At 31.8% G+C, this 26,754-nt stretch overlaps 2 protein-coding genes and 1 long non-coding RNA gene across 7 annotated transcripts; 2 read left to right on the forward strand and 1 right to left on the reverse strand.

The window, feature by feature from the left end:
- Positions 1-9,903: 9,903 nt before the first annotated feature.
- Positions 9,904-11,292, forward strand: LOC117910499 (putative disease resistance RPP13-like protein 1). Its single transcript, XM_034824570.1, has one exon. The coding sequence runs from the start codon at positions 9,904-9,906 to the stop codon at positions 11,290-11,292; it is 1,389 nt and encodes a 462-aa protein (XP_034680461.1).
- Positions 11,293-11,932: 640 nt separating this feature from the next.
- Positions 11,933-24,887, forward strand: LOC117910501 (putative disease resistance protein At3g14460). Of its 5 annotated transcripts, none has more exons than XM_034824571.1 (9): positions 11,933-14,236; positions 14,586-14,724; positions 15,396-15,513; positions 15,609-15,727; positions 15,856-16,260; positions 16,772-16,841; positions 16,928-17,056; positions 18,142-18,241; positions 18,383-18,443. In XM_034824571.1, exons 1-2 carry the CDS (start codon positions 12,035-12,037, stop codon positions 14,589-14,591), a joined length of 2,208 nt encoding a protein of 735 aa, XP_034680462.1. In that variant the 5' UTR covers positions 11,933-12,034; the 3' UTR covers positions 14,592-14,724; positions 15,396-15,513; positions 15,609-15,727; positions 15,856-16,260; positions 16,772-16,841; positions 16,928-17,056; positions 18,142-18,241; positions 18,383-18,443. The 5 variants fall into 5 exon arrangements, with proteins under 5 accessions (XP_034680462.1, XP_034680464.1, XP_034680463.1 ...); XM_034824573.1 differs by having other exon boundaries at positions 15,452-15,513; XM_034824572.1 differs by having other exon boundaries at positions 15,455-15,513.
- On the reverse strand, positions 19,559-24,103 carry LOC117910503. The gene is made up of 2 exons (XR_004650690.1): positions 23,872-24,103; positions 19,559-20,091 (listed from the first exon to the last, which is right to left on the reverse strand). It is a non-coding gene; the product is annotated as an uncharacterized LOC117910503 (long non-coding RNA).
- Positions 24,888-26,754: the final 1,867 nt, after the last annotated feature.

Raw genomic sequence — 26,754 nt, forward strand, 5'->3', positions numbered from 1 at the left:
TAAATGATACCCCACACTTGACAAACACTAAGTGATCAATATCTCATGCTTAAATTTTCCTTTAAGTAATACCCCACACTTAATCTCCCCTTACAAAGGTTTACACAAAATGATAGGAAAGATAATCTCACACATTCCTAGTATAAATTTAAGCTCAAATGATACAAGATAAATTAAGATTAATGGTGAACTAATGATATGCAAGTTTTGAAACAAGGTGTGCTAAAAAACACTCCCTCAAGGCTCAAATAATGTTCATAAAAGATTTGGGAATGTTAAACTTACCAACAATGAAGATTGGAACCTTTATTTAGAAGTAGAAAGGCTAAACTTGTTGTTAGGCACATTTAGGGGGTCAACCAGTCAAGTTCCGATTTGACCGATGAACTAACAATTAGCAATTAATGCTAAAATCATTAGCAATTAATACTTTTAGTAGGTGTTCGTTAGGGTTCAAGACTTTGACCATGAAAGGCAAAGCATTGACCAAGAAAGAGAGAAAGAGAGAAAGCATGTGTAAAAACACCCCTCAGCTGATTGGACCCAAATGATTTAATCGATTCCTTGGACTTTTGACTGGTTGCACTATTAAGTGTTCAAATACTCAGGTTTTAAGTTTCAAACCTCTAGCAACTCATGCAACCCCTTTTAAAACCTTTTTAAAAGGTTTAGAAAAATATTTGGCATAAGGTTTTAATTAAAAACATGAAATCATCCAATTATAAAAAAAATTTAAAACAAAATCGCACAAGGATGATCTTTGATGCTTGAATAAAATGCATGTAAAATCTAGTGCACCAACAACCTTACGAAGAGATTTTATAAAAAGTTTTGAAGGTTCTTCTCTTTGAGGTCTTCTTTTTCTTATTTTTTTTTCTTTTGTTTTGGTTTATCTTTGTAATTGTTACTTTAAAAATCATCTTGCTTAGTCGCACTCAAGATGAAACTTTAGTTCCAAACCTTCTTTTATTATCATCAAAACTAAGAATTATCCCATCTTTGGTTTCGTAATAGAAATATGAGTGATAATTCATGTTGGTAACGTAGATCAAACACTCAACTAAATTATAATTAAAAATACAAACTCAAACACAATCTAATTATTAACCAGGTAATACATCGTAACCTATTTAATTCTTATAATAATTAGATGTTATTTAATAGTCAAATTGAGTTTAACGTTGTATGATCTTATGTGGTTAGTGTCCTAAACTGACATGTTTATATAACTCAATTATGATGTCACTATTGAAAATCAAATTTTAAGTAAGTCAAATATGAGTTAAATAGGTTAAAGTTATAATTAAGATTAATATTATTAAATAAGTCAATTTGAGTTAAATGTTTGTTATGAAAGTTGACCTAAAAACAATTTATTTTTATTCAAATACAAGTATACTCATTTCAAATTTATAAAAAATGTGTTGGATTTGAATGGTGTGGACAAATCATATTAGACTTTCCCTATCTTAGATAGAAATTACTTATCATAAAGTTTTCTTTACATATTCCTAGAAAATTCTAAAAATATGTTTAGAATAAGACTTTAAGTGAAGATGCATTCATCCCACTATAAAGACAATGTATAATTAGGGTCACAAACATTTTGAAAAAGTGAGATATATTTATTACTTGTCTCTATGTATGGAAATTCCTGTAGTTACCTCATGAGATTTAATATGAATTTTCAATATAATGACATCTCACATTCAAGGTAATTACTTGGAAGGTTGTAAAATCACTTCAAGCCTTAAAAATTTTGTCTCCATATTTCACTTCAATTTTCCAATCTTTTCTTTTTTCTTTTAGACCCACTAAGGCATTGAAATTGGCTCCAACCGTTAAAAGTTTAGACCAACTCCAATTGCATGCTTCAAAAATTAAAAGAAAAATGGAATAAATTTTAAAAAAAAATTATGACACAACATAATTAAATTGTTTTCCAAATGAGATCCAACATGACACAATAGTAACATCATAATATTGTTTTGAAAAAATGGGTGATATTTTTATGATCCAACATGACACAATAGTAAAATCATAATATTGTTTTAAAAAATGGGTGTTATTTTTATTAGATATATCTCTGTTAAATTTAATATCATTTTCAATACAAATAACATATCATTTTCAAGGTAATTAATTGAAGGTGTTGTAACATCACCTCCTAAGTCAAAAATTATGTTCATACTATACTTTTTCACAAGCTTCATTTTCTATGAGGCCTACCACTAAGTTAAGGCATTAGAAAGTTCAAAATTTGGAATTCAAAGTCATATTCATAAAATAATTCATTTTCATACTAAACCTACCAAGGAGACATTGTATTGAGATATTATATTGATAGAAAATATTATTGGAATCCATAGTGATTTTCACTATTTATCATAGAATTGTTTTTTTTTTTTTTTGTTATCATTTAACTAAATTGCTTTGAAACTCTTCGAAGTCCAACTGTGGGCCATACATAATTCATATGAACTCTCAAAAAGGTAATAGGCTAGTTGAAGGAACTTTTACTTATAGGTTATTATAGGCAGATGTTTTTAATAGCTTTTGATAAAACAAAGGCTATGAATAATTAAGGAAAATACCCAAAATGGGGGGTGAATTGGGTTTTTCAAAATCTTTTTCCACACAATAATATATACACAAAATAAATAAAGGAAAGAGATAAAGTTAGAGAATTCAAACTCGGGTTTATAGTGGTTCGGCACTCCTTTGCCTACGTCCACTCTCCTCAATCTCCTAACCGAGTGAGGGTTCCACTAACTTGAAGCTTCAATCAAGCTTTCAATCTTCTTACACTTGGATTCCGGCTCCAATGGACTCTTACACAATCTCTTCAAGATTTGAACCACTTGAAGACTTTCACACTCAGTTTACACAAAGATGAAACTCTCAACCTAGCTTAAGGATGGCTCAAGTACAAGAGAAAGGTAGGATGAATTACAAGAGTGCACTAAGAATATGCAAGTGATGGTTTGATGCACTAAGAGAGAAATGAGAGCTTTTTGATCAAGAACAGGTAGGTAGGCTTTGAATGCAATTGTTCTCTTGTCAATAAATGAAGAGGAGCTCTCAATTTATAGGTTTCTAAGCTCGGGAGTCAAAATCAGCAAAAAGCAACCTCGTCCGGTCGAGCTAGGGGTCGACCGGTTCACTAGCCGTTGGAACATTTAATGCATGACAGGTTACCGTTGCCTCAACCGGACCTTGACCGGTCCTCTATCGGACCTCGACCGGGAAGAGAAGGCTACTAGGAGAGAGAGAAGGTTTTTAACCTTCCTCGACCGGTCCTCGACAGACGACCTCAGTCGGTCGACCGGTTCCTCAACCGGTTGACCGGTTGGCCTTAGCCTCGATCGGTTGAGCCTTTTTGGCCCCGAAAAACCTATTTTTTGATTCCTTTCTTTTCTAACACTTAGGCAAGGTCTTTAGGTGAGTTAATATGCCAATTTTGAATCAATTTGCCTAAAGTATATTTGATAAAACTCGGGTTTTAAAGAAAATCAAGTTTTAAAGAATAAATCGAGTTTTCTAAGATGCATGAAAAGGTATGAACATCCTAAGTGCACTCATGCTATCATCTTACATTCATTTCCTATGATCTCAAGTCTTCCAAGCGTCTCGATCTTGTATCCATTTGGTCCTTTGATGAATTTTCGAGTTTATACCTGAGATTCTTAAACATTAAACCAATTAGTTACTTAACCATGGTTTGTTATCATCAAAACCCGATTAGGAGAACCCTTGGGCTAACAGCTTTTAAATTTTGAAAAGTTAACTTTTTTAAAAAATTTGTTTTAGGAGGAAAATTTAATGCAAGGAGGGTTTTTTTTTTTTTTTTGTACTACGAGGGAAAGCCAATAGTTATAAAGAATATGGAAAATAAAAAGGAAATTTTACTTCAAGCTAAATATATTGAACAAGCTAATTGCATCATTTATGCATGGAGGTTTGTATTCGCCTTATATTTTTTATCTCATTGTCCTATCAACATGAACCCACTTATAATCTTGTATCATTTATTATACTAGTAATTTCTTCAATAAAACATTTATCAATGCATTAATACAAAGATTAAAAACCGAAGAAAAACTTCATAAAAATGGCATAACTTATAGGATCCATTGGAATTGATTATCATAAATATGGTTTTAGCCTATAACGCTTAAACAAAGTTAATTAGCCCTCAACCAATATCATTATAATTTTATTTGATAAAATTTTTTTAAAGCATCTAATGAAAAAAAAAAATGTAATAATAAAGTAAAAGAAGTTAAGAAGTGTTTTTATTTTTTATCCTTACATTTTTTTATCTTAAATGTAAATATCTCTTTATTTCATTTAAATGAGTAGGAGTTAATACCAGTCAATATTGAGTATTTGTTTATATATACTTCTCATTTTTTGTTTTTAAAAACAAAAAGTGAGAAAAATTTTTATATGAAAATAGGAACTCTTGTTTAAAAGGTATAAATTTAGCTTAAGCCCTTAAAAATTATCAAACTAGTTTGCTTTTTTCCCCTCCTTATAATTATGATCTTTATGATTTTTATTCATCTCAAGATTAATTTAAAAGGTTAGGTAAAAGATTAACCTACTTGCAATTTATTAAACTCAAGTTAATAAAATTAGTCAATTAAATTAGTTTGTCGTCCTTTTCTTTTTTATGATTACAGTTGGCAAGGTTCTTATATATATCAAGATTAATTTAAATGTTAGGTAAGACTTAAGAAACCTTACTTGTAATAATTAAATTTGAGTTAATAAAATTAGTCAATAGAATTAACTTGTCGTCTTTTTGTTTTTATAATTATGGCCGGCTTGATTCTTATCAATATGAAGATTAAATTATAAGATTAGGTAAGGCACCCACTTGCAATTTATTAAACTAGATTAGGCAAACTTAGCTTCAATTATTTCTCTTTTTATAATTATGGTCGGCAAGGTTCTTGTCAACATCAAGATTAATTTAAAAGATTAGGTAAGAGACCTATTTACAACTTGTTAAATTTGAGTAATTCAAAAGGTTAGTCAAGTAAATACACTTGCAATAATTTAAATTCGAAATCCACTTTAAAATAATAAATATAAGCTATCTTTTTCTTGTTTCATTGAACTTATTGATAATCAGATTTAAACATAAATAAATCTAATTATTTAAGTATTAATTAAATTCTTAAAACTAATTAAAATTAAAATATCACTAATTAAATAATATAATATAAAATTTAATTAGTTATTTTATATGCAAAATGTAATTATCTATTTAAAATTATTAAATACTGAGGTATCACCATACCTAAGATTTAAAATAATTTTTTATTTTTTATAGGTACAAACAAATAACAGAGGACATTTCAATTTAAATAAATAAATAATCTCATGGAAAATATAGGAGTGAAAATAATATTTATACAATGTAATATTATATTATAACCTTTTACAATCCTATTTAGATTGATTTTTAGGAGGTTGAAAGCTTATAAATCGAAGAAAAAGTTTTATAGTTGTTTGTCTAGCTATGGAAGCCAAAATTATTTTGCATCTTATAAAAATTTTAGTTTTACTTATATGAGTTTTTTCATGATTAATAAAACTTTTTCATTATATAAAATATGATGTTACTAAAAGCAGATACTTTTACACTGTTATTTCCTTAAAAGAATATGCACCAAGTAAAAATCCCAAAAAAAAAAAAGAAAAAAGATATAAAAGAGCAAAAAAAAAAAAAGGGAAAAAATATTTGTTGAAGGCTTGTAAAAATATTTTCTGGTATACATTTCTTAGCAAATCACTTCTCATGATTGTTGGTTATTGAGAAAGTAGATGCAAAGTGCAAAGTGAGAATGAGTGAAGCTGAGAAAGTGTTATGCATTACAGGTTTCTCGTTTCATAACCTAAATAATGAATAACCTAACATTAATCTATGGGCTTGTTTGGTAAATAGTTTTTAAAAATTATTCTGTTTTATTTTCTAGAGTAAAAATTTGTTCGAAAATCTCAAATGTTTTTAAATAATCCTCAAAAAACAAGTGAAAACAATTGAAAATAACTAAAAAATGTTATCTAAAAACATTGTAAATAGAAAATGGAAAACAATTTTTTATTTTTAAATATGTTTTCCTTATTTTTTATTGTGAATAACAAAAACTATTCTCGAAAACAGCTGTCCAATAAGACTCTCATAAAGACAATTCAAATTGATCTACTTTATACAATTCAATTTTCTATATTGATCAACTTTTGTCTGGTTTCTAATTTTTCAATAAAGATTGGCCCCCAAATTGACTTTTTCTTTGGTGTTCTTTTCTTTAATTATGATTAATTAGCATTGATGTTAAGATTAATAAAAATGATGTAATAATAAAGCACAAGAAGTTAATTTTTTTATCCTTGTATTTGTTTTATTCATTTAAATCTCTCTTCATTCCATTTAAATGAGAAGAAATTAATATCATTACATATTAAGAGTGTGCTTTATAATGATTTAAAGAAGTGTTTTTATTTTTTTTCAATATATAAAATTTTTATTTTTTAAATATTAAAAAGATTAGAAATATTTTTTTAAATCACTAAAAAAAACACTCTAATTTTATCATATTTGATAATAATATCGTATAATATGATTTATCATATTTGATAGTAATATCGTATGCATTGATAAAAATATGAATTTTATAAATATACATTTATTATTAAATTACATATAATATTATGATATTTGATTATAATATGTCTAATCTTAAAATATATATTAATATTAATTCAATTTTATTAAACAATATAAAATAAATTATGATATATATATATATATATATATATATATATATATATATATATATATATATATATATATATATATATATAAAATTATATAATGTTTTTAATATTTAATTAATTATTAATGATATTAAAAATATTATGAAGAAAATTATATAATTTTTATATTTTTGGTAATTAATTAAAAAATTTACATTTAATTATAAAATAATTATAATTAATTTATTTTTAAAATATTTTCTTTATATAATGAATTTAAGTATATATATATATATGTTTAGTGTACTTTATACTACAAGGAATAGTTAGTTCAGATGGCAAGTAGAGTAAACCCCCATAAGCAATTTCAAGCAAAAGTGGGGTGTATTGTAACACATTTGACTTCATTCTAGTGCGTTTGACTTCGTTAACCATGCGATATAAACGTGGATGATTAAATAGATAAAAAAGATTGCTTTGATAAATATTTGGAGATGCGTATTTTTATTTTTTTTTATTTTTATGAACGGGATGATATTATTCTTTGCCGTTTCTTTCTACGAACGGACCACAAACGGATTAATTTGTACTTAAACGTCTCTCTCTCTCAAAATTGAATAATTGCTACAGTTTAAAGTTGGTGCATCCCATCCCACAGCAATAACTCTCGCTCCCTCTCTCTCATAATTGCTACACTGTAAAGTCCTCTCTCTCCCTCTCTCATAATTGCTCCACTGTAAAGTTGTTCTCTCTCTCTCTCTCTCTCTCTCATAATTGAATAATTGCTACAGTCTAAAGTGCATGTCATCTCTCAGCAATAATTATGTCTCTCTCTCTCTCATGATAGCTATTGGAGAGGCTCTTCTTTCCGCTTTCTTTCAACTCTTGCTTGTATTGAAATTTTTTGACTTGTTTCTTATTAAATATGTATCAAATAAATATTAAAAATTGAGAAGACCTTAGAAGATGTTAATAAATCAAATTTAATTTCTTAAGAATATTCAGTATCTTTGATAAAATAATGTAATATTATAATATAAAATCAACAATAATTTTAATAAATCAAGTTAATAACTTGATATAATTTAATTTAAAATTAATTTAAACCATTAAATGTTAACTTTTATCAAAATTACTCTTCTAATATCTCAATAGGTGGATTATGTCACATTAAAGTTTAAATACTCAACTAAATATCTCAATCCAAATATAATGTGAATAATAATCAAGGTTAAAAACATAAACTCAAAACACAATATAATTATTAACCAAGTAATATATTATAACCTATTTTATAATTAGATGTTGTTTAATAATCAAATCGGATTAAAGGTTGAATGATATAATATGTGGTTACTGTTTTAATTGAATATGTTGTTTATGACTCAATTATGATATATTAAAAAAAAATTAAATATGTCAAATATGAGTTAAATAAATTAAAGTTATCATTAGGTTTATCGGTACTATTATTAAATAAGTCAATTCAAATTAAATATGTGTTATGTATATTGACTTTAAACTAGATATATAATAGATTGATACAACTTTGATTTAAAACCGATTATAATTAACTCAAATCCCTAAAAAAGAAAAAGGTTGAATTCGAGTCATATTAAAAAATCATATCAAGTTGTATTTGCCTAAAATCAAAGCTTCTATATATGATTTCATTTTTGTAAAAGATATAACAATTATGTAGAATATTTGAAAATAATTTTTTAAATTATATTTTTTTGAAAATTAATTTTAACTTAAAAGTCCAACTAGTTTAATAAAAATCATAGAAATATCAAATATGCAGGTAGGGCCTTGAATAGGACTAGTTTCATCACTTTATGCTATTGGACTTTGCTTTTTACTTTTTGGGAAGAGTGCAGAAGCTTTTGTCAATTCATATCCTACTTTTTATTTGGTCCACCCACCTCAATCATATCTTTATCTTTCTCACCATCAATATAATTATAATTTTATTTATTAAAAACTATTTAAAACATCTAGATGTAATAATAAAGCACAAGAAGTTAATTTTTTATCCTTGTATTTGTTTTATTCATTTAAATCTCTCTTCATTCCATTTAAATGAGAAGAAATTAATATCATTACATATTAAGAATGTGATTTATAATGATTTAAAGAAGTATTTTTAATTTTTTTTAATATATAAAATTTTAATTTTTGAATATTAAAAAAACTAAAATATATTTTAAAATCACTAAAAAAGCACTCTAAGTACTTCTTATTTTTTGTTTTTAAAAACAAAAATTGGTAAAAAATTCCATATAAAAAAAAAATAGAAGTTCTTAACAAAAAATATAGATTTAGTTCATGCCCTTAAAAATTATTTTTAAAAAATTTTAAAATTTAAGATAGTATATCAAATTAGGGTGATTTATGGTGTTGAAAGTAATTTTTTTATGGAATATGAAAATAATTGGTGGTCCACTAAAAACAATCACATAATATTAATCTAAATTTAATTTATATGTATTTATTTATACTTAAATATCATTTATTTGTGTCATGGTTTTATACTACTAAAAATATTAATGATATTTAAAGTTTTCACCCTAGAAAATTTAAAAAATATTTCTTAAAAGACAATTATTTTTTCCTTCCTTCACAACTTTTGTTTTTTTTAATAAAATTTTAATTTTTATAACAAAATTATATATTAAAAATGAAATGAGACTAAGACATAAATAAATAAAATTAAGTTATAAGACAATCGAATTTAAATTTAAAGACGTATAGCTTTTCTATTTCAAAAATGTCAAAATTTATAATAAAAATTATTAAAATAATTTTAGAGGTTTTTATTATAAAATAATTAAAATTATTAAAAATTTCTAATGATTTTTTTTTCTTTTAAAAAAATATAATTATAACAATGTTCATGACTCATGTTTCACGTGCATGCACCTTCCAATAATTTAATAAATCGCCTTCTCTCAGTTAGACTAAATCTATTAAAATATGTGACAGCTGTCTGCAAAATAATATAGTGGAGATTTTGATTTGTTTATTTTGTGTGGTGCACATGGCTTACTAATCCTGCTCTCAGGCTTCCATTTTCATCTTCCTCTTCCCCTTTCTCTCTCTCTCACTAGTCACTCTCTCTGCAAACTGATCACCATGGAAGTTGTTGGAGAGGTTTTTCTTTCTGTGTCCCTTGGACTCTTGTTCAGCAAACTGGACTCCTCTGATTTGTTGAAGTACGCACGCCAAAAGCAAGTCCACACCGAGCTCATGAAATGGAAGACAGGACTGTTGGAGATTCGGGAAGTGCTCGACGATGCTGAGGGCAAGCAGATCGATAAGCAGGACGTGAAAAGATGGCTCGCACATCTCAGGGATTTGGCTTATGATGTGGAGGACGTCTTGGACGAGTTTGGCTACCAAGTGATGAGAAGAAAGTTGGTGGCGGAGGGTGGTGCGGCCAGCACAAGCAAGGTACGCAAATTCATCCCTACTTGTTGTACTACTTTCACTCCAATTCAGGCTATGCGGAATGTTAAGCTGGGGTCCAAGATAGAGGACATCACTCGCCGATTAGAAGAAATTTCAGCTCAGAAGGCTGTGCTCGGTTTGGAAAAGCTCAAAGTGCAGATCGAAGGCGCCAGAACAGCAACTCAAAGCTCAACCCCTCCACCACCTTTGGTATTCAAACCTGGGGTATACGGCAGGGATGAAGATAGAACCAAGATACTAGCCATGCTTAATGATGAATCCCTCGGAGGGAATCCGTCTGTAGTCTCGATCGTGGCCATGGGTGGGATGGGAAAAACTACGCTGGCAGGTCTAGTGTACGATGATGAGGAGACATCCAAACTTTTTGCTTTAAAAGCTTGGGTTTGTGTGTCTGATCAATTTCATGTGGAGACCATAACCAGGGCAGTTTTACGGGACATTGCTCCAGGCAACAATGATTCGCCGGACTTTCATCAAATTCAACGCAAACTGAGGGACGAAACCAAGGGAAAAAGATTTTTGATAGTTCTTGACGATTTGTGGAATGAGAAATATGATCAATGGGACAGCCTAAGCTCCCCTCTCTTGGAGGGAGCACCGGGAAGCAAGATCCTCGTCACCACTCGCAATCTGAATGTTGCTACTATGATGGGAGGAGATAAAAGCTTTTATGAGCTAAAACAGTTGCCTGATGATTATTGTTGGTTGGTGTTTCAAAAACATGCTTTTGGAAACAGAAATGTCAATGATCATCCGAACTTGGCATTGATCGGAAAGGAAATTGTACAGAAATGTGGAGGCCTGCCCTTGGCAGCAAAAGCGCTTGGTGGTCTTCTGTGCAGTGAACACAGAGAAGATAAGTGGAATATTATACTAGCTAGCAAAATATGGAATTTACCTGGTGATAAGTGTGGTATTCTTCCTGCGTTGAGATTGAGCTACAATCATCTCCCTTCACATTTAAAAAGGTGTTTCGCTTATTGCGCATTATTTCCCCAAGATTATGAGTTTAAGAAGGAAGAGCTAATCCTCTTGTGGATGGCGGAGGGTTAATTCAACAATCAAATGAGGATAAGAAAATGGAAGAACTTGGTGGTGATTATTTTTGTGAACTATTGTCAAGGTCATTTTTCCAATCGTCCAATAGCAATAAATCACGATTCGTTATGCATGACCTTATCAACGATCTAGCTAAATCTATTGCTGGAGACACATGCTTGCATTTGGATGATGGGTTGTGGAATGATTTGCAACGCTCCGTTCTTGAAAATACTCATCATTCATCATTCATCCGTCATCGTTATGATATCTTTAAAAAATTTGAAAGGTTTCATAAGAAAGAGCGCTTGCGCACGTTCATAGCTTTGCCGATTGATGAACAACGAACATGGGGTGATCACTTCATAAGTAACAAGGTGCTTGAAGAATTGATACCAAGGTTAGGGCACTTAAGGGTGCTCTCATTGACTTATTACAAGATAAGTGAGATACCAGATTCATTTGGTAAGTTGAAACATTTGAGATACCTTAATTTGTCCCACACCAGTATAAAATGGTTACCGGATTCAATTGGTAATCTTTTTTACCTTCTGACATTGAAATTATCATGCTGTAAAGAGCTTATCAGGTTGCCTATTAGCATCGGTAACCTAATCAATCTTCGACATCTTGACGTTGCTGGTGCAGTAAAATTACAAGAAATGCCTATACGAATGGGCAAACTAAAAGATTTGCGGATATTGTCTAATTTCATTGTGGACAAAAAAAGGGTTTGACAATCAAGGAGTTGAAGGACATGTCACATCTACGAGGAGAACTTTACATTTCGAAATTGGAAAATGTGGTGAATATTCAAGATGCAAGGGATGCCGATTTAAAATTGAAGCATAACCTTGAAAGCTTGATAATGCAGTGGAGTTTTGAGATGGATGGTTCAGGGAATGAAAAGAATCAAATGGATGTCCTTGACTCTCTACAACCATGTTCGAATCTGAACAAACTCTGCATTCAGTTGTATGGTGGTCCAGAATTCCCACGTTGGATAGGGGATGCTTTGTTCTCTAAGATGGTGGATCTACGTCTCATAGATTGCAGAAAGTGCACGTCTTTACCATGCTTGGGGCAGTTGCCATCGCTCAAACAGTTGAGGATCCAAGGAATGGTTGGAGTAAAAAAAGTGGGTGCAGAGTTTTATGGAGAGACTCGTGTTTCTGCAGGTAAGTTTTTCCCATCACTAGAGTCTCTACATTTTAATAGCATGTTAGAATGGGAGCACTGGGAGGATTGGTCTTCCTCAACAGAGTCATTATTCCCTTGCCTCCATAAGCTTACAATTGAGGATTGCCCCAAATTGATTATGAAACTACCCACTTACCTACCTTCTCTTACAAAGCTCTCTGTTCTCTTTTGTCCAAAATTGGAGTCTCCACTTTCAAGACTTCCACTGCTGAAGGAATTACGTGTAGGAAAATGTAATGAGGCGGTCTTGAGCAGTGGAAATGACCTCACCTCACTCACCAAGTTAACAATTTCTAGGATTTCAGGGCTTATCAAATTGCATGAAGGATTTGTGCAATTTTTGCAAGGGCTTCGGGTTTTGGAAGTATCGGGATGTGAAGAACTCGAATATTTGTGGGAGGATGGTTTTGGATCGGAAAACTCTCTTTCTCTTGAGATTAGAGATTGTGATCAACTTGTATCCTTGGGATGCAATCTTCAGTCTTTGGAAATAAGTGGATGTGATAAACTAGAGAGGCTTCCAAATGGATGGCAGAGTCTAACATGCCTCGAAGAGTTGGAAATCAGGAATTGTCCAAAGCTAGCGTCATTTCCAGATGTAGGTTTCCCACCAATGCTGAGAAATCTTATTCTTGACAATTGTGAAGGTCTAAAGTGTCTACCTGATGGCATGATGTTGAAGATGAGGAACGACAGTACTGACAGCAACAACTTGTGTCTCCTTGAAAAGCTAGTGATATACAGATGTCCACCTCTCATTTGCTTTCCAAAAGGGCAATTACCCACCACCCTTAAGAGTCTAAGCATATTGTATTGTGAAAATCTCAAGTCTCTTCCAGAAGGAATGATGCACTGCAATTCCATCGCCACCACCAGCACCATGGACATGTGTGCCCTTGAATACTTAAATCTACATATGTGTCCCTCTTTGATTGGTTTTCCGAGAGGTAGGTTACCCATCACTCTCAAGGAACTCAGCATAAGTAATTGTGAAAAGCTGGAGTCTCTACCAGAGGGAATAATGCACTACGATTCCACATATGCTGCTGCTCTCCAAGACTTGGAAATCCGTAAATGTCCATCTCTCACATCCTTCCCAAGAGGCAAGTTTCCATCCACCCTTGAGCGACTTGACATTGGGGGTTGTGAACACCTCGAGTCAATTTCAGAGGAGATGTTTCACTCTACTAATAATTCACTTCAATCTTTAATCCTCGGGAGGTATCCTAATCTCAAAACCCTACCAGATTGCCTCAACACCCTCACAAATCTACGTATTGCAGATTTTGAAAATCTGGAATTGTTGCTTCCTCAGATAAAAAAGCTCACTCGTCTTACAAACCTTAGTATCTGGAATTGTTGCGAGAATATCAAGACCCCCCTATCCCAATGGGGCCTTGCCAGACTTACCTCTCTTAAAGACCTCTCGATTAGAGGCATGTTTCCAGATGCAACTTCCTTTTCGGATGACCCCCACTCGATTCTTTTTCCTACAACTCTCACCTCCCTTACCCTTTCAGAATTCCAGAATCTGGAATCCCTAGCCTCCCTGTCTCTCCAAACCCTCACCTCTCTTGAACAGCTAGTAATCGAAAGTTGCCCTAAGCTCCGGTCGATTTTGCCAAGGGAAGGACTATTGCCTGACACCCTTTCACGACTGTATGTGGAGAGTTGCCCACATCTAACACAAAGGTACTCGAAGGAGGAAGGAGATGATTGGCCCAAGATTGCCCACATCCCCTGTGTGAAGATAAATAAGGTATTACATCTCATTCCCAACACATCATTCTTCCTCTTTCTCTTCTCAACACCACTTTCAATTTCTCTTACGCGCTACTGTAATTTTCTAATTGGACTTAATTTTTAACAAGAAAGCAGCTCTTGACATGGCTCCTGGCTTGGTATTTTCCCAGTGTCTAATTTTCTCTATAATCTGTCACAATAAAAATGAGCATTACTACTTCTACCTTTCCAGGTGCAATAAATGAGATTTTAATCCAACAAATTCAATATCTAATGTATCAAGACCTTTATACTAGAGGAAGTTCTAGTTTATTGACTTGGTTTGGTTTACTAATTAGATGACATTATCACTTCACTTATTGTAGTTCTAATGAGGTCATTTACCGGAAAAACGGTGTCAATTTGAGAAAGGGGAAGAATGGCGTTATATAGATCTCATTCCTAAAATAGTGATCAATGAAGTGCTATTTTAATCAAAGGGCCACTCCGCCAATACACAGTCAGGTAATTCTTTTGCGCTTAAACTTTTCTTTCTGTTTATTTGATTTAAGATTTTCTTTTTCTTGAAGCTTCAAGCTTGAAACAAATGTTGAACACATTTTCATGCTCTGTTTTGATTTGGCAGTTTGCAAAAATTAAATGAACCATTTATAACTATTGAAAAATTAAGAAAAAAATAACGTAAGAACCATGGATATTTTGTTTGTTTTTTTTTTGGCAATTTTATTTTTTATTTTTTATTTTTATTTTTATTTTATAATTTCTTATATAGTTAGCTGCTTTATTTATTCTAGTTAGGTGCTTTATTAGCAAGTCATTCAAATGCTTTGTTTTTTTCTTGCTTTAATATACCAAATTTTATGGACAACTTTAATGACTTGAATTTCAATGCTTTTAAATAATTTTATTTACAATTTCATGTGTTTGATTAAACTCATTTAATTGGAATTAAACATGTTTAAATTATCGATTTGATAACAACTAAAACATTTTTGGTTCCTAAGAAGTGTTAAATAAATTCCTCATAATTTTTTTTTCCCCTCAAATTTCCCATAAACAATCAAACAAAAACAAAAAAGTTTAAAATTTACGGGAAAGTAAATTTTATGAGAACCAAAATAGTTTTATAATTGCTCATTTTTAAAAATTATTAAATTCTTTTTTTTTTTTTTCAGTGTTCATTACAAGTAATCGGGATGAGCCTAGATGTGTGAACTCTCCTTTGGTTCAGCAGCTTGCACTGATTGGGCGTCCATGTAAAATGTGCTCTAACCAAGTGGATTTCTTCAAAAGGTAAGCAATAGGCATAAATCTCTTCTTGAGATAGTTGATGCACTCTTTTTGTCTCAATTTTGATGATATTTTCTTCATGTTTTGACTTTTGCAAGGAAGTGGAATATGAAGAAAGGATAGATTGTTCAGATTTTGCCTGTAGAGGAAGGGAGATTGCTGGGTGCTCAACACTTGATGCTCATTGCTCTGTTCAAGAAGAATAAGAAACTGAGAGGTACAAGGTTCATCTCCCTATAATTATCTCTAAAAATTTTGATTAATTCTTTTGCACATTAATCAATTGAAGAGATTTGGATACTCTTCTGTTAAATATCTACTTGTGTATGTGAACTTTGATTTCAGGATCAGTTTCAGCCATGTCAGGACTCTAATCCATGGCAGGCTTTCTCTGAGGTAGGTGCCCAGACAACAATAGCAAGTCTATTAGGACCCGAAATGGCCATCACAACAAACCAGCCACAGAAGCAACTTCTGGCCCTGAAACTTGGGGTTTTGGAACAGAGATTTTACAGCCACCCTGGTGCCAGCTCTAATATTTCCAGACCCTCCATTGGAGGCAATAATGCCCAGCTGTTTGTTGACTCAAAGAAGATTGAGGGCAAGCTGGCTACTCAACCTGCTGGATGGGCTGGTTTCTAACTTATTGGTGATGTATATCATCCTGGGCACTTCTGGCCATAAGAGATGGGAATAGGTAAAAAAGCAAAACAAAAAGGGATTCATGGCTTTCTGGGCATGGTTATGCTTGTAAGTATTGAGTGTTTGCCTTATGCAATAGAATACAACATCTGCATATGTTCCCTGGTTTCCATGGACTACTTACAAATGTGTACTGTTCTGAATGCCTCGATTTTCAGGTGGGACAAATAATCATTCTTTAATATTGTCCTGTCTGTGACCTTATCCTTCTATTTGCCATCTATTTTGTTTAATCCATGAAAATCTTGTTTCATATTTCATTGCATTTGTTACATGCATAAATCTCTTTATTAGATAGTTGATGTACTTGTTTCTGTGCCAATTTTGATGTTGTCTTCTTCTTGTTTTTGGCTTGTCTTAGGTCTTGAGCCCAAACAACATCCACTGTCTCTTAAGACCATAAATGGTCATCGTAACATTTATTGGTATTGAAGTGGTGTTAGGTAGAGGGTGGATTCTTCATCCAGGTTTTATGTTACTGCTTTTAGAAAATTATTAGTCAAATGAGTTTTTGGACTGTCTTCAGCTATTTTTGACTATTTTCCATATCTTATCTTAGATCTAAATGCATTAGCTGGACAATCGAATGGCGGTTACTTATCTAACAGATGTTGTTTTACTAGACCATGGTGAGCTTTCTTACCAATTCTTATCTTTAAAGGGCTTCTATATATAAACTTTTAGTGTTTCATTGATGTTTTTAATCTTATGGCAGAATAAAAGAAAACTCAACCCTCTCATCCGTAATTCAGAACCATCTAAAGCCTGGCCATGGAATAAGCTCAAGCCTTTCTGTACAGAGAAGCTGGACTCTCTCAAATTTTTGATTTGTAAATATCCAAAGGTATTTCCTTTTCCTTGCTGATTGATAGTTGTTGACTGTTGATTATCCTGAGATTCATGTTTGCATCCCTTCACACAGCTATGATTTCAAAAGTCATTAAATGTGCCAATCCCGTTGACCTCAATCAGAGCTTAAGGAGTGTGTTAGACTGTTACCATTGATCACCTCAGTCCAAAAGGCATTCCATTCAGGGAAAGAGGAAATAGAAGAAAATGGCAGCTCTTGATTTATTTTGATTTTGATCAAGGCTTTCTTGATGTATACTCTGATGTTTTGCTCAAATTAATCCTGATGATTTCTTGATTGGGAAGGTGACTTTCCTCCAAGGAAGAGGACAGATGTTATGATTTTGGCAGAGTTTTCCCAGTAAAGGAATTGAAGGAAGGGGAGATTCCTGGGTGCTGAACTATTGATGTTCATTGCTCTGTTCAAGAAGAACAAGAAACTGTGAGTAGAAGGTTCATCACTTAGAATTATCTTCTGAACATTCTGAAATATAATTACTCACTCGGGTTGAGCTCTAAAATTATGGTAATGGTTAGAAAGCAAAGCCCTCTTCCAGAATTTATGGTCTTGTCATTTTGTTCTCTCCAGTGTTGAAACTTTCCCAGTCTTCCAGAATTTGGTTGTTACTCCAAACAATGAATAGGATTCATTTATACATTTAATCAATTGAAGAGATTTGGATCAGTTTCAGGATAGTCAAAGCATAGGAAAAGCTGAAGCTGAAGATACCATGCACAAAAACAGGAGAGTTTCCATTGAAACAAGTCCAAATTATGGTACTCTTCGTTACCCAGCTTCTTAAGAAATTGCTGTTTCGCCCAGGCAAAGTCAAATCCCCTCAACCGTGAAACAGTTTTGGATAAAGTTGGCCAAATGATCAAATTCCACCAGTTCACTATGATTTATAATATAACACCATCACCATATTCACTGACAAAATAGGAATGAAGTTATACATAGAAACCCCTAGAGTTCTTGTATAAATGCTATAACAAACACCACTGAAAATGCAGAATGATCCATTTCTGTTCCTTATTATTTAGTTTGAAGGAAACATTGATGAATCCCTTGCTTTGCAGATTGAACCTTGGCATTGAGCTGATGCTTCATAACGTGTTATTATAAGAGACATAGGCTGCTCGAGTTGTCTGAATATACCCCATAGTCCCTCTGATGCCTGTGAGTGTTCTAGTCTGGTTGATTATCAGAAGCTTTCCCAGTCCGAGTTTGCAACTTTGGCTGTAAAAGAATCATCTAAGAGTTATGTTCTGAGGGCTTTATGTCACAATGGATGATCTGTTTAGTGCATTCTTCATGTAGGTACACAAGTCCTTGGGCGCCTCCAGAAAGGAAGCTTGATAAAGAGCCATTGTGCATAAAAAAAAAAAAAAAAAACACCAGTAGTCAGTGTTCACCCTCATGACAGTAACGCAGCAAGTGTCCTTGATTCTTATGGTGAGTTTGGCCTATCACATTCACTTCTGCTTTGAATTCTTTCTCATCTTCTCCCACCACCTTCTCCAACTTCTTTTCAGCAACAGAATTTCCAGAACCTGATGGTAATATCCCTTTATAGACAGTGTCAAAGGCTTCTACCATCGCTTGTACTCAGGATTCTGTGATAAAGCTGCAGATTTTTGAGGTTCAAGTGGTAGAAAACTAGAGAAATTGCAGCCAGAGAAACAAAGAAGAAAAACACAGAGGGGCCTAAGAGGACTGAGAGTATTAGAATTGCTTTATTTTGGTTGCCTCTGCCTGAAGTTAGTTCACTGGACTTCAATATCTTGATTAGAGCACTTCTGGAAACATCAGTTTGATCCAACCTCCCATTTGAAAGAGGTAGTCTTTCCTCCAACAGCTTCCAGTTCCATTTGCAAACCTCAGGTCCTCAAAAATAGCAACTGCACAGTAGGCTCCAACACCAATCCCTGGTTGGCAATATGGTATTAGTTGGGTGCTTGAAGCTCTCCCATATACTGGTATACAATTTCCAGTCCAAGCATGGCACCATGCACTGCTTCGCTGCTCACATTACCAGTCTTTGTCTTCATCTCTTAGCCTCTGGAGAACAAGTTGTCCATTGGTAGTAAGCTCAACTTTTGATCCTCTTGGCACCGGTTAACTTCCATTTGCAGTCCAGATAGCAAGAAGATATTGATCCTTTCACTTGGAGAGGGTCAGAATCCAAATGCAAAATCACCAGAAGCGAACCCCATGTGGAGTTGTCATCAGAGACATAAAGAGATGAGCCCAAGCTTATATTACTATAAGCTTGGCTAATGAGTAACAAGTAGAGGTAGAGAGACGATGTATGTAAGTTGGTATGTGAATAATTGGCCACCCGACTGCTTTTCTCTGCATGTTGATTAAGTTGAAAGAGTCTAGTGAATATTATTTTCTTCTATAATTGAACATTCTCCTGTAATTGAATAGTGTGAAAGCATTTTTTTCTTCTTCTTCAACAAATGAATATTGAGAGCATAGGATTACAATAAGTGACAGCTGATAAGATTTCCTACTATTGAACCTGATATATTTCAGAAGCTCTGTTGTCTTCTGCAATATCATGTTGATATATATCATGCTCACCAATTCTGGGAACATCTTAAACCTACTCAAGCTTTTCAAACTCATCCCCTTGATCTAGATCCTTCCAGGGTGATATATGTCAGAAACATATATGAACCTGGCATGAACATTCATCTGCCCATATACAAACCAGATCACAAAGGAGAGTATACTTTTCCAATCTCTAAGTATCACCAAGGAGACATGTACAAACCAAGCAGCTTATCCCATGAAACAACAATTCCTAAAACACATTGAATGGGAGTTTTAGGTCTTTATCTGCAATTTGACTCCAAGTTTTCATTGAGAACATCTTTCTTTCCTTAGTCTTTTAAAGCTAGTGATCTTGATAAAGCCTCTACAAACCCTGTTTGGGGTCATTGTGGTGTAAACCAAAGTGTCCCCAGTTATATGAATGTAGGCCACCATAGCACCATAGATTCATGGAGTTTTGCATGTTTCTGCAATTTGGATCAAATTAAGATGAAGTTAATGGGCTTCAAGATGAAGTACAACACACTTTTTGCCATTTTTTCTGTGATCAAAATAATTGCTAGCTGTAGAGGTTTAATGGCATTTGTCAAATGTAACTTCTTGGCGCCCATTTGGATGGTGCAGTTTGACTTGTATTTGTTATATATTTTGCCTTGATTGAATTATGATTAATCAGCATTGAACCGCCACCTAGTCATGTCCATCCTGAATACTATTAAAACTCATTCGATTTTTTGGGTCTTATAGGGTGTTTGGTAATCATTCATTGACATAATAACTTAATTTAATTATTAAATAGATTAAATATATTTGATAAAATAACTTAATATTATATTTAAAGTTACTTTTAATTTAAGTGTTAAATCAAAGTAATTAATTTATTCTTAATCTCAATTTTATTTTGTTTCATTTATCTGCATCTAGTTATCAAATTAACGAAGATAAATATGACAATTTGATAATTTAAAATGATTTTTAAATTAATTTTATCAAATAACTTTAATACTTAAAGTAAATATTAAATAATAAATTTTAGTAACTTAAATATAATCTAACTTAAAGTCAACTTAAGTTATTAAGTAATAAGTATTAAGTTTATCAAATAAGCCTTAATCATCAGCTTAAATATGAGATCTCTCTACTTAGCATTGCAATTAATGTTAAAATTCTCTATTTATTTAATGACATATAAAATTTTATTAAATAAGAATATTTACGCAATATGTCTATAAAATATTTCGATGAAGTTTGTATTATTCATTTCTTACTATTTTATACTCTTGAGGTATCAATTAATAAGGTCAATAATTTAATTTAGTGTAATTACTCATTACTTGAATTGTCCAAAAATATGACAAATTAATACATCTCAACCATAATATAAGTTTTTATATATAGAGTAAAAATGTTCATACAATATGCCATCTTTCGATGAATCTAGTTCAAAAATGTAATCTTATCTTATAATTCACACCTTCTAATATTTTTTTATTATTTTATATTTTCTAGGTATTAATTAATGAGATCCTTAATCTAAGCAGTTTTTTTTTCTTTTTCTCTCTCTCTTTATATATATAGCAAATCTAATCAAATTTTGTACATGGATATATAGAGTTTCTTTTTCTATCATTTATTTTAATTAATGTAACAAAGGTGTATATCTTTTTTTGCAGATGTTTAAGGGCTAATGGAGTTGTGTTTCATACTAGAGATAGACGGGCGACAAGGTTTAATTTTCACTTTATTACATGTACGTTCCTTTGTAAAGGCTTTGAGTATACATTAAGCCAAGTCATTTGAATTGAAACACTTATACAATACCTAAAATTGAAAGATACCTAATTTGATATTCCATATTGAATAAGAAGAAATTCATGATATTATATACATATGAGTTGCTCTTAACCATGTGGATGCAATTTAAAGTGATGATGATCCATTGAAATTAAAGTGGATATATTTACTGATTGGAAGAATCATTATACCCTAGTGTCACTTAACTGTCGAGCACTAACCCAACATTCTTCTATTAACTTCATGACAAGATGAGAACAAAAAATCAAACTACCCTAATTTTCTTTCTTTATTTTTCTTATATCCTTTGTTTGGTTGTGGAGAATGTGAAGGAACAATCAAAAAGTTTTTGGCATTAATTTTATATCCACAATAATTGCTTCACTACCTAAACTTAATAACATATATCTATATATATAAATGATTTTTAAGTTTTGATTTCATTCCTTAGTTGGAGGATTATAGCATGGAAAAGTTATTTAAGTATATATTAGATGCATGGCACAAACTTGGTCAATTAAAAGTTTTTTACAAAATAATTAATTTTACCTTTAAAATAAATTAATATTAGATGAGTAATTTAATAGGATGAGACAATTAAAAGAATAAAGAAGAGAATCAGCCATTTAATAATGTATGTATTCAATTTTTCATACAATATTTTATTAAATATTTGAAATGTAAGCCATGTAATTAATTTTGTTTTTTCTAATTTTTGTGGTATTTTTTTAATCCTCAATTTCTATGAAATAAATAAAAAATATTGATAACAATTACTATGACGACATCTCCAAACTACCTAATGTTGTTGTTTGCTGTCATGTCCCAATTAAAAAATGTTAACCTGATTGCCTTTCAAAGCTCGCACATTGTGCGCTATTAAACGGGCTTCCCTCGTCTCTTAAGATTGACGTGTGCAACTGTTGTTCACATGGAACCTTCCCATCACAATGAAATTTCAAAGATTACCCAGACCTGTCAATCAAGGTTATAGACTCGTTGCATACATTAGTGTAATGCACATGTGCCTAAAACATCTAAGGGCATCACAGACCTATTATCACCTCAAACTTTCTTGGCCTAAGTGATCATGGTCCCTCTAAGAAGCTAGCTATAGAGGTTCACCTCCACATAGCTAGTTAGCAATCCTTTTAGTATTAGTTTTTTTTTTTTTTTTTGGTGTTTTTTTTTGGGTTTGAAAAGACTAAAGAGCCCATCATATGGTGACGTGGCACTACAGTACTATTGGACTCACAAAAAGAGAGTAACTACATAAACTTCGATCTACGTGTAATGCATGCAAAAGAAAATACATGCAACGTGTGTAAAGCCCTCTAGTTTTCACACCAAAACCTCTTAACAAAAATTAGTACCTAAAATACCACCTCAAAGAGTAGGCCATGCCTTAAAATCTGGAGGATAGTTTAGGTATTTGAGAGACTACCACAAATTTAGTAGCAAAAATACCCCCAAAAAGTGCGCCATGCCATGGGTTGGAGGGTTTTTTTGGGATATGTAGAGAATAATGTGGGCTTAGCCATGGGTTGTCTTTTTGTATAAAGGAGATGATGCTTTGTAGAGAAGAATCAAAAGCAAAAAATGGTGATTAGAGGGTCTCTTCTTGTGTTATTCTCTGCTATTGTTGGATCAATGGCCCCAAATATTTCAGACATCTTTGGTATTGTCTTGTTTAACTTGCCATGTAACACCTTACGAACTTCCTGTTAAGTACATCCTTTATTGGCAGTTGTCATAGGGAAATATTCTAGAAACTTTTACCATCTTACATTTAGCCTCAAACATTGTGTTAGCATAGGAATCATCTGTTGTGTTGGAAACAACTTTGATACCACTTGTTATGCGGAGACAATTGAACAATAAACAAGAAAACAACAAAATAAACCAAAACATAATTAACATAATTCAAGAATGTGCTTACATCCATGGGAAGGAAGAAATCAACTCACTATTAACCTAATTTTTCTTTGCTTTCCAAGAGCCAAACCAAGGCTAAATTTATAGAATTTCCCTTTCAAGTTAAGTTACAACATCAGTTGATAGCTTACAAGAGGTCAACTCTAATATTACACATAAGACTCACAGACAGTTTTGAGAAAACAATATTACAATATATGGAATACTCTTAGAAGATTTTAGAAATACCACTTATCATCACTTGCTATTGTTCCATTTGACACAACACTGCATGATTGGGATGCAGAAAACATGCACCTCCATGCACACACATAAAGTTGGTCTTGTGAGGTTATCTACTATTCCTCTTACGATAGTTTCTTGGAGTGAATAGATTGCTTTACTCCATTCCCAGAAAAACTAACCACTAGAAGGTGTCATAAATTCTTGAAATTATGGGATCAAAAATGGTTGCACATGCAGGCTATATTTGTACAATACGAAGTTTGAAAGAGTAACTAGTTCCAATTGATTGTTACCTCTAAAAGTGTTCCAAACCCATAAGGCAGTAGCTTGGAAAGACTTCCTTGGGATAATGGAAGTTTGTTTGCTTGGTTGATAAGAACTTATTTCCCCATTCATCACTGCTGGTCTCAAGACCACAAGCATTGCAAAATGATTCCACATCTAATTCCTACAAGAATGCAAATGAAGTCTTCAAGGTTCAAAAGAAATTGGAACTTTGGATGACAAATTTTAGCAATTTAATGCTAGTAAATGCAATCATACCTTCATCATCAAGAGTTTGGACAGGTGTGCAATTAGATACGGATGAAGTTTGTAGCCACAATAATTTACACATGACAATGCCAATGCTCGAACCTTTTATGGTCAAAAGAAAACCAACAAAAATGTATATAAATCAGAAAAAATAACGTAAGAAGTGTTCTCTGTTTTTCATTTGTTTGTTTTTTTTCTTGGTTTTTTTTTTTTTTGTGTTCTTTGTTTATGTCTTATATAGAGGGCAATGAACAAATCTAGGGCATATTCTAGTTAGTTGCTTTATTAGCAAGTCATTCAAATTGCTTTGTTTTTTTCTTGCTTCAATATACCAAATTTTATGGACAACTTTAATGACTTGAATTTCAATGCTTTTTAAATAATTTTATTCACAATTTCATGTGTTTTACTAAACTCATTTAATTGGAATTAAACACGTTTAAATTATCAATTTGACAACATCTAAAACATTTTTGTTTCCTCAGAAGTGTTAAATAAATTTCTCATAGATTTTTGTTTTTCCCTCAATTTTCCGATGAACAATCAAACAAGAGAAAAAGTTTACAATTTTTTTTCCCTACTTTCCCATAAATTTTATGAGAACCAAAATAGTTTTATAATTGCTAATTTAAAAAATTATTAAATTCATATATATATATACTCTTTCTTTTCTCATGCAAGAAAAAGGAAATTATGCGTGCTAAATTTATCAAACCAAACTAATCATCATTTTTTGTGTTTTTTTTCTTTTCATTTCAGTGTTCATTGTAAGTAATCAAGATGAGCATAGAAGATTTCTTATGATAAACAAAGTTTCGATTATGACCATGGAAGAAACATGTAAGGTAAACAACAATAATTTTATGCCAATGTTTTTTTAGATATGAGATCATTTAGAATTCATATGAAGTATTTTATGATACTTTAGTTTGTCAAATTTTTTAGATGTTTGAACTCTCCTTTGGTTCAATTGCTTGTAGTGATTGGGTGTCCATGTAAAATGTGCTCTAACCAAGTGGACTTCTTCAAAAGGTAAGCAGTAGGCATAAATCTCTTCTTGAGATAGTTGATGCACTTATTTTTGTCTCAATTTTGATGATATTTTCTTCATGTTTTGAATTTTCAAGGAAGTGGAATATGAAGAAAGGATAGATTGTTCAGATTTTGCCTGTGGAGGAAGGGAGATTCCTAGGTGCTCAACACTTGATGCACATTGCTCTGTTCAAGAAGAATAAGAAACTGAAAGGTACAAGGTTCATCTCCCCATAATTATCTCTAAAAATTTTGATTAATTCATTTATACATTAATCAATTGAAGAGATTTTGGATCCTCTTTTGTTAAATATCTACTTGTGTATGTGATTTTTGATTCTAGGATTAGTTTCAGCCATTTCAAAAGCTGAATATACTAGTATTGTAAAGTTATATCAATTCATTTTCAATGATGGAAGTCAGTTACATCCTACATTTTATAATTTGAGCAACATAAAATGGTTTTCAGATGAGTTATTAATGATTTTTTTTTGGTTGAAAGAATGGAATTTGGGTTTTATGTTGAAGGCTCAAAACATGTAGTGAATGGAGTTAGTGCTTGATGATTGCAATCCAGATAAATTATAACAAGAAGCAACAACTTGTATCTGTCTTAATTCCTAGAAATCTCGAGATGTCCAAGTCTCATAAGCTTTTCCACTAGATAAAGTACATACCATATTTAAGCATCTATGTATTCATGATTGTTCAATTTTGTGGTCTATAGCTAGCTGAATGATATATGATGACAACAATAGCCATAGGAATTATCCTCTTGAATCACTAGAGATCGAGGGATTTCCACCTCTCACACCCTTTCAAAGATATGAGTCACCCACTTCCTTTAAAGCAAATTAATAATATTTTGGTACAATCAAATGAGGCCAATTAGGAATAGAAATTACAGAGAAAATGTCATTTGAAGTCTTTCGTAGTTGGCTAATTCTTTAATGATTGATGCTTATTTGGATTTAATCTTTCTTAGCTCAGCTGATTTTAACTCATTTATTAGAATTATTTTATTGCCTAGCCATCAAATCCTTGTGGAATTTTTAATGATGCAAATTAGGTACTTGTGGTGATGATATTCTTAAAAATTTTGGCGTCTTTCCCTTTGTGCTAAAATCAAACATGCTCATTCACTATATATAAATCTTATCTTCTTAGACATTAACTTCATATTTTTGTTTTAGTAAAAGTTTTTTGTTTTAATGAAATTTTTTGTTGTACGTGTAGTATGCCTAAATAGGTTGCACATCCTATTGGACATGCTATTGGAGCAGCAATGTCAAAGAAGATGTACATTATACAAATATTTGAAGAAAAGTATCTAAATCTAGAAACTACTAGTGTGTCTACAACATCAGAATTCTTCACTTAAGAAAATGTGGATCTCAAGTCCTACCTCATCAGATTTAGAGTCTCACATCTCTTTAACAGCTTTGTGTTGTACATTGTCCAGGTTCAGGAGTCCTTTGAGGAAACAATTTCATGAATACACTTGCAAGAGTATTAAAACCTCTTATTTTTGTGGAGCCTCGAAAGATTCAATTCTCTAAAAACTTAGTTCATTCATTTTATATTGTACATTGTTAAATGCAATTTCCTTT

Source organism: Vitis riparia, unplaced genomic scaffold, assembly GCF_004353265.1.
Source record: "Vitis riparia cultivar Riparia Gloire de Montpellier isolate 1030 unplaced genomic scaffold, EGFV_Vit.rip_1.0 scaffold762_pilon_pilon, whole genome shotgun sequence".
In the NCBI taxonomy this organism is placed as follows: Eukaryota; Viridiplantae; Streptophyta; class Magnoliopsida; order Vitales; family Vitaceae; genus Vitis; species Vitis riparia.